The 14,773-nt window shown below is 49.8% G+C and overlaps 1 protein-coding gene across 1 annotated transcript; it reads left to right on the top strand.

The window, feature by feature from the left end:
• The first annotated feature begins 282 nt into the window (after positions 1-282).
• NOBOX (NOBOX oogenesis homeobox) lies at positions 283-13,094 on the top strand. Its single transcript, XM_030826570.1, has 10 exons — positions 283-367; positions 5,692-5,816; positions 8,380-8,462; positions 8,714-9,285; positions 10,018-10,220; positions 10,464-10,570; positions 10,845-10,930; positions 11,149-11,377; positions 11,744-12,048; positions 12,793-13,094. Exons 1-10 carry the CDS (start codon positions 283-285, stop codon positions 13,092-13,094), a joined length of 2,097 nt encoding a protein of 698 aa, XP_030682430.1.
• Positions 13,095-14,773: the final 1,679 nt, after the last annotated feature.

The following is a 14,773-nucleotide window of genomic DNA, read 5'->3' as shown; positions in this document are numbered from 1 at the left end:
ATTATTTGTCAGGTAATCAATCTAGTCTGCTATCACTGTTTAATCTCTACGCCTCACTAAACGCAAGCCTAATATTTCACCAGTCTCTCCTCCGTGCAAAGGAAGCTGCTCCCAGCTTCTAACCCACACTACTGATCTTGCCCTTGATTGACATCAAGCAAAGGAGATATTTAAAGACAAGCTCAAGTATCTTCAATTTTACAGATCTAGAAATATCACCATAAAGTTAGTGAGCTTAAAGTTTGTTGCCCCAAAAGGACAGAGGAACCTGCTGGCCATGACATGGCTGTCCTTTTGACACTAACATCGCCAGACCTGGAGGGTACCTGGGACACCGGAGACAAGGATGGCTTCGAAGCCCAGGAGGGTGAGCTCATGTCCTGGAAGCAACAGCAAAATTGTGAGCACCACACTCTGAACAGAAGACAGAGTTGTCTTCCCATACACTGAGGACTCTTGGTAGAGCATCCCTTCTTGGGAGCCAGTGACCCTAGACTCAAACATCGGAAAAATCTATCAAGCCACCAGCAGAACTGGTACAGCCCCAAGATACCAAAGGAGGAGAAAATACTTTGTTCAGGGACATTTCTTGCCTCTCACCAAAGATGCCATGCTGGCTGTCAAGTTTATGAGCTCAGAATCCCGGACCCCTTCTTAAAGTTACCCTTAGCTGTCCACTTGCCAGCCAGGCAGCCTCTCTATTCCTGTGAAATAAACAGCTTCAGGGCCTCTCATGGGCTTGGGACTATTAAAAAAATATAGAAAGAGACCAATAACCAAGTGGAAGAGGTTTTTATTTTTTAAAAGCCATTAAGGGAAAAAGATACAAGCTTTATTTCAAATTTGCCTTTTTAATTTTTTAAAATGTATAATATTTAAGTTAAAAAGATTGCACCAACAGTTGAAAAATGGTTAAATTACAGTACTGCCACTCAAATTCTGAAGACTGAAACAATACAGAACTGTGCTTTTCATAGCACATTTTAAGAGAGACATGCTTGAAATTATATATGGAGTGTAATTACAATCATGAAAATCATATACAAAACAGCAATAATGGAAAAAATGCTCTGAGGAAATGTGCCAAATTGTTAATAACTGATACTGTTGTTTGATGAGAAATATCATTTTTCCTTAATTGTTCAGTATTTACCCTTTTTTTCTAATAAATTTGCATTCCTACTGAGACATGTTATTGTTTTACTTTTACAACAAATTAGATATAAATTCTTCTGCTTGCCCACCCACAGCCCTGTTAAAGACGTAGACATCATTTAAATCTATATTTTAAAGTTACCATCAAGGAAAGGTTAATAATGCTACTATACCAAAATATTATTTCTGTGAATTATATTTAACCAAGTCCAGGAGAACCAAACTTGTGGTCAGAACACTAGAATCAACTTTTTTCCTGCTTTTTGAGGTAACTGTAGATTCACATGCAGTTGTAAGAAATAATACAGGGATTCAATATACCCTTTCCCCATTTTACATCTTCTGTCATGCCAGTACAATACCACACCAGGAAGTTGACTTTGATACAATCTGTGACCTTACTCAGATTTCACCAGTTTTCATGCCCTAGTGTGTATTTAGTTCTGTGCAGTTTTATCTTGTGTGTAGACTTGTGGAACCACCACTATAGTCAAGATTCAGAACGGTTCCATCACTGCTACTACGCTTTTGAACTCACAGCCACTTCCCTCCCCTGCTCCCTAACTCCTGGCAATGGTCAACTTTTTGTCACTGAACAATGATCCATCCCCCATGCAGGATTCACTATACCAGTATAGTGATGGATACAATCAAACTAACAGTGTAGCCTAGTGTTTAGGAGTGCAGGCAGGAACCAGACTAACTGGGTTCAAATCTGAGGTGGCCACTGTCATCTTTGGAGAAGTATTAAACTCTTTATGCTACAGTTTCTTCAATAAGATGGGGATAATCATATAATAGAACTTCATAGGGTTGTTAGAATTCAGAGTTGATACTTACAAAGCAAGAAAGCACCGGGCATGAATAGATGCATGTTACCATCTAAGAACTCCCAATCCAGTGGAGAATACACAAAACGCTAATCAGTTCAGCCTGTGTGTGGTGATGTAATATAAATGTAAACACAGTACAAGGGGAGGACCTAGGAAGGGGCAGTTAATTCTGGCTGTGGAAGGCTGAGCCAGGCTTCCCCAGAAAGGGAATATTTGGGTTGTTTGGATTTTGAAGGATGAGTAAGACTGCCTAGGAAAAAAAAAAAAGTTTCATGCTGATAAACAGCTTGATCAGTGACCCTGAGAAGGCATGACCATTTCTACGGCATAAAAGCTTGGAACAAAAACCTGGAAGAGTGGGGTAGACTGGGGGGGGGGGGGGGGGGGGGGGGGCGGGGAAGTGTTGGTAGCCAAAGAGGAAGCCTGAGTGAAGGTTGGGGCCGGGTTTTGAGGGGTCCTTAGATGCCATGCTATAATTAGCAACAGCGATTGCAATCCTGGAGAAGACTAGAATAGAATAGAAAGAAGAAAGTGCCTCCAAAACTCAGGCACATCAGGAGAAAAGAATTAGAATGGATGGTGAAAGTACGTTCTAAATTACAAAACACCAGTAGTGGTGATTAATTGTAAACAATAGCAGCAGCAGCAGCAGCAGAATATTTTAAACACGGTCACCATTCTCCTTAAACACAGATTATCCTGAGTGTCTGGGGCAAGGGCATTAGAAGTTACAACGCTAATTCACGCCAGAACTTGTCCTCGCCCTGCCCGGCAGTTTCCACTCTAGCCAGGTGTTCCTAATTCCCTTCACAGGCAACCTGAAACCATCCTTTTCTGGGATTTCCAAAGGAAGCCCCTGGGCAGATACTTTCGCAGTTGCCAGTGTCTCTCCCAGTCTCTAGGACCATTCACTTTTTCCCTGTCATTGGTCCCCAGTATTTATCCAATCATCCGGCCATTTGCCCGGGCTCTGGCAGTGCTGGTCCCTGAGCACGTGCCTGGCTCAGGCTTCCCTTCGCTCTCTCTGCTTTGGACAGGTCATCTCTTCCTGGTGGTTTTCCGGGGGCCCTGACCTCCCATACTTGCTGTGACTATGATCTCCCTGGCTAGGGCCTGTGCAGATTTCTGCCTGTCTTTCACAACTTATTCTTGCCTTTCTGGTCCTAGGTGTTCCAATGACCTGATGCTGCCTACACTGGGGTGTGGCCCATAGAACAAGAACTCATTACCTTGTGGTTTTGCTTCAAAAAGTGTTCTCAATCAGCCGCCTTCTTCGGGTCATTTTTCTCATTATAGAGAAAGAGGGAGAAGGACCAAGAACACTTATTTCACTTACTCTTCATAGACTGAAAAAAATTAACTACTTTTTTTTAGTATCAGACACTTTTCTTTTTGTTCTGGCATTCTCATACATGTGAGGGGAAAAAAAGATTTTGGAAGAAACGGCTCTTGCTAAGTGCATGGTGGTAATTGTGTAAAGTCTAGCTCTGAAAACTAAGAAACCAAAAAAAAAAAAAAAAATTAAAAATCAAAAAAATACCTCCCTGTCCTCTAAACAACGTTGATTGAGTCTACGAACTAGTCAGCTGATCACAAAGATGAAACGCAACCAAACAGGACTTAGGAAGAAACAGCCGCAAGTTTCCCTGAAACAATACCTTGTTGTCCTCTATATAATTGAGCCATCTCTTTGCTCTAGCCAGTATTTTAACTTCCATGACAAACCTCCCTCACTTGAAGTTGATCCATGGAAGATATGACTTAACAGGATATATGAAAAACACAACACCTTCCCAACAACTCACCAGACATTTTCCCATGCAATGTACATCTTAGATAAAATTCACTTGCAGCCAATAAAATTCTTCATGTAAATAAAACATCCAACTATATTACTTGTGGAAAAAAAACTCATTTCTATGTTTGGAAAAATGCCAGTTTTTTTTCTTTTTCGAGATGGAGTCTCACCTGTCACCCAGGCTGGAGTGCAGTGGTATGATCTTGGCACACTCCAACCTCCACCTCCTGAGTTCCAGCAATTCTCCTGCCTCAGCCTCCCAAGTAGCTGGGATTACAGGCATGAGCCACTGTGCCCTGCTGGAAGAGTGCCAATATTTTAAATTCTCTAAGTCCCTATGCCAATCTATTGCAGAGTTAGACCCTGTATCTTTCACAGTTGGTGGAAGGGTGCCATACAGCCTATGGACAATTTGGATCTTTGCTTTCTGACCTTCACCCTGGCAGAGGGGAGCCAGCTAGAGAGAGGAAATACAACATAAACAATGGCAGAGAAGGATGACTTATTTTCAGTTTAATGTGACAGGATAATCTGTTAAGAAATTAATTGCACCCCACTTCTCACTGCAGCAGACACCTCAGTAAAGGACAAAAGGTCATTTCCTTTCCCCACACAGGCCCCTACCATCCCTTGCCCCTACTCCTATCCCCAGGATAGTTTTAACTGACTTTGTTTTTGCAAAGTCTAAAAGTGTCTCAAACTCTGAAATGTACAAAAATTACCCGAGGGGCTTCGAATGGATGTTTCTGGGTACCTCCTTGAACCAACCAATTAAGATTTCTGGGGATTGGAACCCCTATTTTAAACAAATTCCCTAAGAAATTCCGATCCAGGGGGTTTTAAGAACATTCTTTGAGAAACATTAGGCCAAAAAAGACACACACACAACACCACTGAAATACCTGGGTGGGCAACACAGGCGAGCTGAGGATCCAGGGCAAAGACCCAGATCTCAGAGCTTGGTGTTCATCCTGGCAGTCAGGGGTCACTGTCAGGTTTTAAGTGGGACTGTGATGTGGTAAACTCCACAGCTCATAGCCCACATGTCGCCTTCTCCAAGAAGCTTCCATCCTAGTCCAGAAGAGGTTCCTGCTCCTCCGTGCTCCATACTAGCCTTTCACACTTCTAACTCACCGCTGACCACATTACCCTGACATGATCATTTGATGATCTCCCCTCCACCAGTAAGCTTCTGTGAGCAAGGACGTGCCTGGTTTCCATTTACCATGTCACCACCAAATGGTCCTGATTTTTCACCATCAAATTATCCTGGAAGCAACATCAGTGCCCCACAACTCCTTGCTCACTTGTCCTGGAATGCCTCATTTCTAGCAGAGAAACTGGGCCCCATCTATCTGAACGCCTCATAAAACAGAGGCTATCCACCTTATGGAAGGCATCAGAATGAAGCAGCAGATGCCTGAAGTCTTGATCATATTCGAAGTTAATTAGTTTACATTTTTGTGTTTCAGAAAGAACTAAAGCTCTCACAGTCCTCCAAAGTCCACATGTGTAGGCCAAGCCCCTCAAGGCAATTAAAGGAATAGGAAAATGTACCCACAGCTGATTTCAGCATGAAAGCACGTGGTGTCCAGAGTCTTTTAAATCCTTAAAGCAAAACACCTGGATTCTGTTCCCGGCCGCCCCGCTCCCCACCCAGCTCCAAGCACCTGTTTCTATCTGACCAGCCCTCCGACTTTCTACCCCTCCCCGCTCAGGAGAAGAGGCAAGAATTTTTAAATTCTGATTTTGCTTGTATAAAGATGGTAAGAAACATTCCGTGAACCAGGAATCATAAGGCAGCACCCCTGTGAGATCTCCCCTAAGAAAGTCCCTTCCATTTTCAGAGAATAAAACCGAAACACCAAATGGATGGAAACACAGTGACCACACCGTCCCCGGCAGGGCTGCCCCTGGCTGTACCTGAATTTCCTCTGTGTGGGCTGTACCCGATCTACGGAGTCTGTGGCTCTTTCAGCTCCTTCTTCATCATCTGGTGCAGCCTTTGTGCGCTGGAGACCCTCAAATCAGTACGAGGGCGAGCGCTGTGGCTCCCACCTGTAATTCCAGCACTTTGGGAGGCCGAGGCGGGCAGATAACTTGAAGTCAGCAGTTCTAGCCCAGCCTAGCCAACATGGTGAAACCCCGTCTCTACTAAAAATACAAAAAATCAGCCGGGTGTGGTGGCGGGCGTCTGTAGTCCCAGCTACTCGGGAGGCTGAGGCAGGAGAATCGCTTGAACCCGGGAGGCTGAGGTTGCAGTGAGCCGAGATCGCGCCACTGCACTCCAGCCTGGGCGACAGAGCGAGACTCCGTCTCAAAAACAAAAACAAACAAAATCAGGAAGGGGACTTTGAAGCTCCTTAATACTGAGGCTTGGAGGAGCCCTAGCATGGGTGTCGGGCAACCCAGCGCTTCCCCTTTGAGGAGTGGCTCTAGAAATCGCCTTCCACAGTCCACAGGGAAGGGCTTTAGCCGCGATCCAGGACTGAGTCCTCCCTAGGGTGTGGGTGAGCCCCACGGCTGGGCCCAGCCCCCCGAAGACCACCGGGTAGCCTCGCTCCCGCCCCCCACCCCAGCCTCGCCTTCCAGCCCCGCCATGGGAGGGGCCGCCTGGAGGAGACCCGCACCTGGGCCTGGGCTCCTGGCTGGGGGGAGCCGAGCAGGCGGCGCCCGGGCCCGGGTCCTCCCCGCCCTCGCAGCTGCCCCAGCCGAGCCTCCAGGGCCGGCCTCGCCCTGGGGGTGGGGGTGAGGGGGCGCAGCCACGGGCTACGGCTCCCCCGGCCCGGCCCGTGAGAGTTGCACACCTGCTCGCCCGGCGAGGCTTCATTAGGCCGCGCCTGTGCATCACAGGCCGGCCGCGGCGGCGGCAGTCCAGGCCATGGAACCCACAGAGGATCCCTGCCAGGGACCGCTGGGTGAGTGTGGAGACCCCGTCGTGCGAGGGGGTCAGGCTTCGGGGGTTCGGGGAGGGGGGTGAGGCCTGTGATCACCAGGTCAGCGTTAGCCAACCTAAGAGCTTCAGTAGGCCGAGGGCCGGGTGGAGTCCGGTGGGGTAGGGTGGAAGGAGGCCGACCTCGCCGCGCCCTGTGCTTTGGGATTGCAACCCTCCCCCCAGCCTCCCGCCTCCAGTCTCCCAGCGCGCATGGGTGAGAACCCTGGGAGCCCCAGGACCCTTCTAGTCTTAGGTCTGACACCCGTCCCCTTCTTACTAGGGCACATCACTCCCATAGGACATGTGCTTACGGAGCACCCACAGTGCTGGGTACCAGGCTTTTTGCTACAGTACAAGCTCTCCTAAAATGCTGTAAAACAAATTTGTCCCTGCTTCCCCACACCACCAGCCAGCTTTGTCCCTTCACTCCATAGAGGCCTGCTCACCCTCTTCACCTGCCCAGACCCTCTCATGCAAGTCGGGTCCAGCCTGTGTCCTAAGAAAGGACTTGGAACAGCACCCTTGATCATGACCATCTTCCTTGACACTCTGTTAGAAAGTCATTCCTAGGGCCAGGCGCGGTGGCTCACGTCTGTAATCCCAGCACTTTGGGAAGCGAGGCTGGTGGACTACCTGAGGTCAGGAGTTGGAGACCAGCCTGGCCAACATGGCAAAACCCCATCTCTACTAAAAATACAAAAATTAGCTGGGTGTGGTGGCACACACCTGTAATCCCAGCTACTTGGGAGGCAGAGGCATGAGAATCACTTGAACCCAGGGGGCTAAGGTTGCAGTGAGCTAGAATCGCACCACTACACTCCAGTCTGGGCGACAGAGAGACTCCATCTCAAAAAAAAAAAAAAGTTATTCCTTAAGACCTAGCTTACGCAATTTTCATTAAAGTAACAATAGCTCTTAGTCGTTACTTAGCATTCACTACAAATGTTCCAATTTAGTTGGAAATGATAAAGCAGCTCCCTGAGCTGAGGGTTCTTGGGGTTATAAGTCAGTTGGGAGGTGAAAGTGGGGGGACCATTTGATGGCCCCAGGAAGGACTCCATGTGGTGATTAAGTACACAGAGTATGTGCTCAGGGTGCTGTGTGATCTTGGACATATTACTCTGCTGTCTCATCCTCATTTCCTCATCTGTTAGAAGGGAATATTAGCAGTGCCGTTCTCACAGATATTAAATATGCACTGTGCTAATCTTTGAAAGGTGCTTTGCACCATGCCTGGAACATGGTAAGCTCCCGATGCATCAGCCAGCTCAAAGAAAGGAAGCCAAGCTTTAGGGATGAGTGGTAGGGTTTTTAGTTCTAGCTGGGTCACAGTTTCCTTACTGGAAAAAGAGGTTGACCAGAGAGTGAGATTCTGCTTTGCAGGGAGGGGGAGGAAGTGGATGTGCTGGATGGTAGGTGGTGGCGGGGGTGGGGGGGCGGCATGTATGGGGCTGAGGAGAGTTGGCAGAAACAGAGTTCCGTGGTTCTCCCTGTTACCTCTTTTGATGCTCTTGCCTCAGCTGCTGGAGACGATCGAATCCTGCCTTGTCCCTTCTCTAAGCAATAATGCCTGTTGTGCAGCAGAAACAGCATCCCACCTTGGGAGAAGCAGGATCTCTGTCAATCTGTTTCTCTTTGTCTTCCTGGTCCATCCCCAGCCCCAACATGATCCCTTAGAGATACCTGAACAGTCCCTCAAACTCATACTCCTGGTGTCTGGGAAAAAGGGAACTCACAGGGAGTGAGTACCCCCAAATTAGGAGATACCATGAGCTAAGGCCGTCTCAGAATTGCATAAATTTGTCTACATTTTTCAAAGAAGTTGGGTTATCTGATTTAATCCTCACAATAGTCAAGCTAGGAAGGTAAGTGTGGAATTATTACCCCATTTGATAGGTAGACAAATTAAAGCTTAAGATCAAACCGTCTGCAAAGCAGGAAGCAGCACTTCCTCTTGGTCCAGTTCTTCCTTCTCCCTGGTGCTAAGGTCAGTGGATGTTGGCTTCCCACAGGCCAGGAAGCTGGAGAGAAGCCCCTGGCTGCAGGACCCAGGGAGGAGGAAATGCTCCGGGGCTCAGCTCCTCATGCTCAGGACACTCAGAGTGAGGAACTGCCACCTTCCTGCACCATCTCAGGAGAGAAGAAGCGGCCAGCAGTCTCTGGAGAAGCCACCGGGGCTGATGCTGGGAGACTGTGCCCGCCTCCTCGCTCCAGGGCTCCCCACAAAGACAGAACTCTAGCCCGCTCCAGGCCCCAGGCCCAGGGGGAAGACTGTTCCCTCCCAGTGGGAGAGGTGAAGACAGGAAAGAGGTCCTATTCTCCAGCCCCCGGGAAGCAGAAAAAGCCTAACGCCACGGGTCTGGCCCCAACATCCTCTCCTGGTGCCCCTAACTCAGCCCGTGCCACACACAACCCAGTGCCCTGTGGGTCAGGCCGGGGGCCCTGCCACCTGGCCAACCTCCTCAGTACACTGTCACAGAGCAACCAAAACAGAGACCAGAAGCAGGGGCCCCCGGAAGTGACCTGCCAAATTAGGAAAAAGACACGAACCCTATACCGCTCAGGTAAGTCCCTAAAGAGAGGAAATTGAAAAGATCTGGGGTCATCCTGGGGAAAGGTGGGGCTGTGCGAAGAATCTACCCCCAAGAGTCCCGAGGGATGGGGTTAGTTTGTATGTCACTTCGTCCTGGATTCTCTCTTGGGCCGTGGTAGTGCCACTATCTCTGACCCTCAGAGGGAAGGTTGGGTTATCACATCAGAAAATGAGGTTGGAGCTGGGCACAGTGGCTCATGCCTGTAATCCCAGCACTTTGGGAGGCCGAGGCAGGTGGATTACCTGAAGTCAGGAGTTCGAGACCAGCCTGGCCATCATGGTGAAACCCCGCCTCTACCAAAAATACAAATATTAGCCAGACGTGGTGGCCTGTGCCTGTAAACCCAGCTATTCGGTAGGTTGAAGCAGGGGAATCACTTGAACCCTGGAGGCAGAGGTTGCAATGAGCTGAGATTGCGCCACTGCACTCCAGCCTAGGCTACAGAGTGAGACTCCGTCTAAAAAAGAAAAAAAAGAAAATGATGTTGGGACCAGGGTAGAAGAGTAAGGAAAGTAAACATACCGCTCTCTGCTGGAGCACCCAAAAGCGAGAAGGCCCAGCCCAACAGGAGAAAGGCTTTGGCAAAGTGTTGGGTTAGCGGCGGCGGCCCCATCTGTTAGATGCTTGGTGAGCCTCTCTCTTTCTCTTCACCTGCCTGTCACTGGCATTTGTCCTCCTCACACAAGTTTCTTCTTCTTTCAGATCAGCTGGAGGAGCTAGAGAGGATATTCCAAGAAGACCACTATCCTGACAGTGATAAACGCCGGGAGATTGCCCAGACGGTGGGGGTGACTCCCCAGCGCATCATGGTAAAGGGGGCCGGCTCACTGGTGGCAGGGTGGAGTGGCGGAGGGCCCACCATTGAAACTCTCGAATTGCAGAGTGAGTGCTCAGCGGCAGCCTGGGTAGGAGCTGAATTGAGGCCTCAGACGTGGCTGTGTCCCTGACTGTTTCCAGAGTGCCACAGCCTGAGAGCATTAGGAGAGGAAGGCACTGCAGAGATTTTTGATAAAACCAGCCTGACAGAGGCCTCAGAAGCAGAGTGCTGGAGAGACTTCCAAAGTCCTGTAGCCCCTTGTGCAACAGCCAGGACCTAAGCCTCAGTCTCTGCCCTCTTCTCCAGTTCTTCAAGCACCTTTCCCCTGTAGGTGTGGTTCCAGAATCGCCGGGCCAAGTGGCGAAAAATGGAGAAACTGAATGGGAAAGAAAGCAAGGACAATCCTGCAGCCCCTGGCCCTGCCAGCAGTCAATGCAGGTCAGAATTCCTCCTCTTTCTGTATCATCCCTGTGGGTAGAAGTGGGGTCCAAGCTGGGATCCTGAGGGTCTAGAAGGAGAGCATTGGAAGGCTAGGCATGAGTCCTGGGGTTGCCAGCTAAGGTTTAGAGGGATTTTGGCTGCCATGGTATTGGAAAGTTGCCAATGCCCTGTAGGAGGCAGAGTTTGGGAATTGGTGTCTCTCCTGGCAATGAGGCACCTGTGCAAATTCAGAGACCAGCAAAGCTACGGTCTTCATTCTTCCTGCCTCCAGCTCTGCAGCTGAGCTCCTACCTGCTGTGCCCGTGGAGCCAAAGCCTGACCCTTTCCCTAAGGAGTCCCCTCTGGATACCTTTCCAGGTGAGTTCCCACCTTCGGAGCTGGGGGAAAATGGCAACTAAAGATAGTGAAGACGGGCCTTGTTTGATGGAGGTGGGAGTGACTGGAGTCCTCCAGTGTTTTGGCCAGCAGGGCCTATTCAGGGGGATCTGGGCATGGCTTGTGTCTACCATTCAGCAATGCCAAACCTGCCTCCCATTTCCTTACCCGTATAGCCCCTCTTTGCCTTCTGTTCCTAGAGCCCCCTATGCTGCTGACTTCTGACCAGACTTTGGCCCCCACCCAACCCAGTGAGGGTGCTCAGAGGGTGGTGACCCCCCCACTCTTCAGTCCCCCACCTGTGCGAAGGGCCGACCTTCCTTTCCCCCTTGGCCCTGTCCACACCCCCCAACTGATGCCACTGCTGATGGACGTTGCTGGCAGTGAGAGCAGCCACAAGGATGTTCCCTGTGGGTCCTGGGGGACAAGGTAAGGAACCTATGGGGATAGGTCACTCGAGTTAGCGGGGTGGGGGTAGAGGGGGTGTAGATGGAGAGAAGATAGACATTGAGAGAGGAGAGGGTTAACTGAGAGGAGCACAGAGTAGTACAGGAGATGGGGACGAAAGGGATAAGGGGATCTGGGGAATGACCTAGGGGATCACAGCAATAGAGCAGACACAAGGGCAAGATGCTAGGAGCAGGAGCGGGGAGAAGAGGCAGCTGCAGCAGCCTTGCACGGCTGGGGTTACCATGGAGATAAGAAGGAGGTGAGAGGGAAGGACTCAGCTACTGTGGTAGGAACGGGGAGCTCCCCCACCCCTGCACCTCACCAGCTGTTCCTCTGTCCTTGCAGCATCACCCTGCCACCCCCCTGTTCATATTTGGAGGAGCTGGAGCCCCAGGATTACCAACAGAGCAACCAGCCAGGACCCTTCCAGTTCTCCCAGGCTCCACAGCCCCCACTCTTCCAGTCCCCTCAGCCCAAGTTTCCCTACCTCCCCACTTTCCCCTTCTCCACGCCCAGTTCACTGACGCTTCCACTGTCCGAAGACTCTCTGTTGACGTTTCCCTGTGGCCCCAGCGGGGGCACATCACAGGGCTATTGCCCAGGTGCCTCCTCAGGGCAGATCCTGATGCAGCCACCTGCTGGGAACATGGGTGAGTTGAGGCTGGGAGAGAAGGTCCCCTTGAGATTGAGGAAGGTGGGAGGGGACAAAGAGTCACATTATCTGGAGGGTAGACTGAGGCATGTCATGGGTGGCGAATGAAACCTTCTGTTTGCCCCTAGTTCTCTTTATTAAGCTCTTCTCCCTCGAATTCTGCAGAGGCTGCAGAGCACAGTGAGAGGTAGCAGAGAACTCTGGAGTTTAGCATTAGGAAAACAGGCTTGAAGTCCAGGTCAGGCAGTTACTAGCTCTCTTGAGTCTCGGTTTCTGGGACTCTGAAATGGGACTCACAGTTCTATGTTAGGGAGGGATTTGGAGAGGATTAGAAACAACAGGAGTGAAAATACTTGGCCTAGAGTAGATGGCAGCTAATATTGTGCTGGGCCACTTGGACCTCTGAAATCCCAGAAACATCTACCATATTAAAACTAGATTCTAGCAGAAGGGGAGGAAAGATCAGGTGGTTCCTGGTCTCCTTGTTGCATGTACGAAACAGCATTGGCCTGTTCCATGGTTCACGTTGTGCCAATGTTACTAAACCACGGGACCTCGAGTGCTGGAGCCTGTGTGGTCCTAAGGACAGAGCCCGAGGCTAGAGTTTGACCCAGACTTGCAGTGAGGTCCTAAGCTGCGTCTATGTGTGTTGGGGCGTGGGGGGATCTGTTGTAGAACACAGTGAATGATAGTTGATACTCTCAGTCCTGTCTGGTAATTCCTACACTCTCTGACCCCGCAGGTACAGCCTCTTGGAGTGACCCCTGTTTGCCAGAGCTGCCCTTCCCTGGTCCGTTCTGCCCGCAAGCTCTGGGGCATCCCCCGGGAGGGGATGGCTACTTTCCTGACCTATTTCCAACTCCCTGCCCCCAGGCTCTGGGCAGGCAGCCTTCCTCGGCTCTCTCTTGGCTGCCTGAAGGGGCCAGACCAGGGACTGGGTCCTTACTCAGCAAGGCAAAAGAGGAGCCGCCAGCTGTTTCCCTGGATCAGCCCTCAGCACTGGAGGAGGCCAGCGGGGATGACAAGGATAGGCATGTCCCCTAGTTGGGGGGTCAAAGAGTGAAAAGAGGCTGCTTGGTGGGATAGGGTTGGGCCCGCTGAGAGGACAGGGGTTGGAGGTTTGGGAAAGAGTGTGGACTGTGTAGACTGAGGGGAGAGTCAGATGTTTCCCCTGTGTGGGCTCATCTTGCTGATATGAGAAGGAAGAAAGAGGGCTGGCCCTTCCCTTTTCTTCACACTCTGTGTGGGGGTCTTGAAGGAAGCAGGTGGCCTGTGTTACTTCTGAATGTTGTATCAGGTGTTTTTGTTTGTTTCCTATCCTTGCTTGACAAACGAGCTGGAGTGTCCACCGTAAGCAGTAAACTAGTCCGTCCTGGGGTTTTCTCTGTGGTTATGTGTCTCAATTATGTGTCTCCACACTCACACTAATGAAGAGCTCCATTTTTGTCCTTTTATTCCACTTGGCTGAGCAGTTATTGGATGCCACTCTCAGGTGGGCACCACTGGGCATAACCACATGGAGGGCTTCTTCCCTGGGCCCATCTCTCCCACTAAAGAAGGAACTGGGCATCTTGGGCTTTTCCTTCGGTCCTGACATTTAACCATATTCTATTCCCAAACCCATGACTGACCCTGAGCAAATCTGAGTCTGGGTCTTTCTCTGGAAGTTGGGCCCCATAGGGACAGGATCACAAGAGAAGCCTGAGACTATCTGGTCACTTCTCTAGTGTTGTGAACTATGAGTTATTTTCCCACAGCTCTTTTTTTTGTGTATGGGGGGCAGGGCTGGGGAGCACTCCGAGGATAGCAAGTAGACAGTTCTCTCCTGCACAGGAGGATGTGACAGCATCCCCAGACTATAATGGCCCAGACCTCACTGGACCAGGACGAAAGGTCCAGAATGTTTTCTGTCTCTCCCACCCTAGCTTGCAGAGGCACCAACAGACAACTTTGCTAAGCACCTTGAGAGATCACCCCCTAAAATGATCATCAACCATTTCATGCTTAACTCTCACCCATAGACTGCAATTTTACCTCCTCCACTTGTTTATGGTTACCGTTTGAGGTTGGGTGCTAATCTCGGGAGGTTTGGTTATAAGTTGAGATGTGGGAAGAGGAGGGAACAAGACAGAACTCAACCAAAGATGGAGAATGCTCCCTAGATGTCTGCACAAGGGGTCAGGAGCTCAGGAAAGAATGGACACTGAGTGAGGATGTACCACCCTCCTGTTCCATTGCACAGAGTGATTCTGCAACCACAATGAACTTGAATAGCTTCCTTCTGTCCTCTGGTGGTGAGCCAAATTAGGCAAATGACAAATTAGGCAATGAAGGAAGAAACATCAATTAGACCTTATTGGTTCTATGCTTGAGATCCTGCTTTAGTATGTTAAGGGCTAAAGGAGCATGAGAAGGAGGGTAAACAACCAATTTGTATAAAAAGAGAAGTGGGTGGTGCCTGGGAGATGGGAGAGATGGGACTGAAAAGGACCAGAAAGATGATTGAAGGGTGAAGACAGTAGGTATAAGAAGTAGCAAAACGTTGACTGGGTGATGAAAGAGAAAGATGATAACCACAGAATAAAATCTATCCTAAAATACATTTAAACAGAAGAGAAAAGGTAAGGCACAGATCTGGAGACTGGAGGAAAGGGACCTGAGGGGTCTAAAGTAGGAAAGAACAGGTCAGGAGGGGAACAAAGGAAAGAGGTGAGGGGGTGGGT

The sequence above is a fragment of the Nomascus leucogenys genome, chromosome 13 (genome assembly GCF_006542625.1).
Source record: "Nomascus leucogenys isolate Asia chromosome 13, Asia_NLE_v1, whole genome shotgun sequence".
NCBI lineage: Eukaryota > Metazoa > Chordata > Mammalia > Primates > Hylobatidae > Nomascus > Nomascus leucogenys.
The sequence above is the reverse complement of the archived record's forward strand: the minus strand, read 5'-3'. Positions and strand labels throughout refer to the sequence as shown.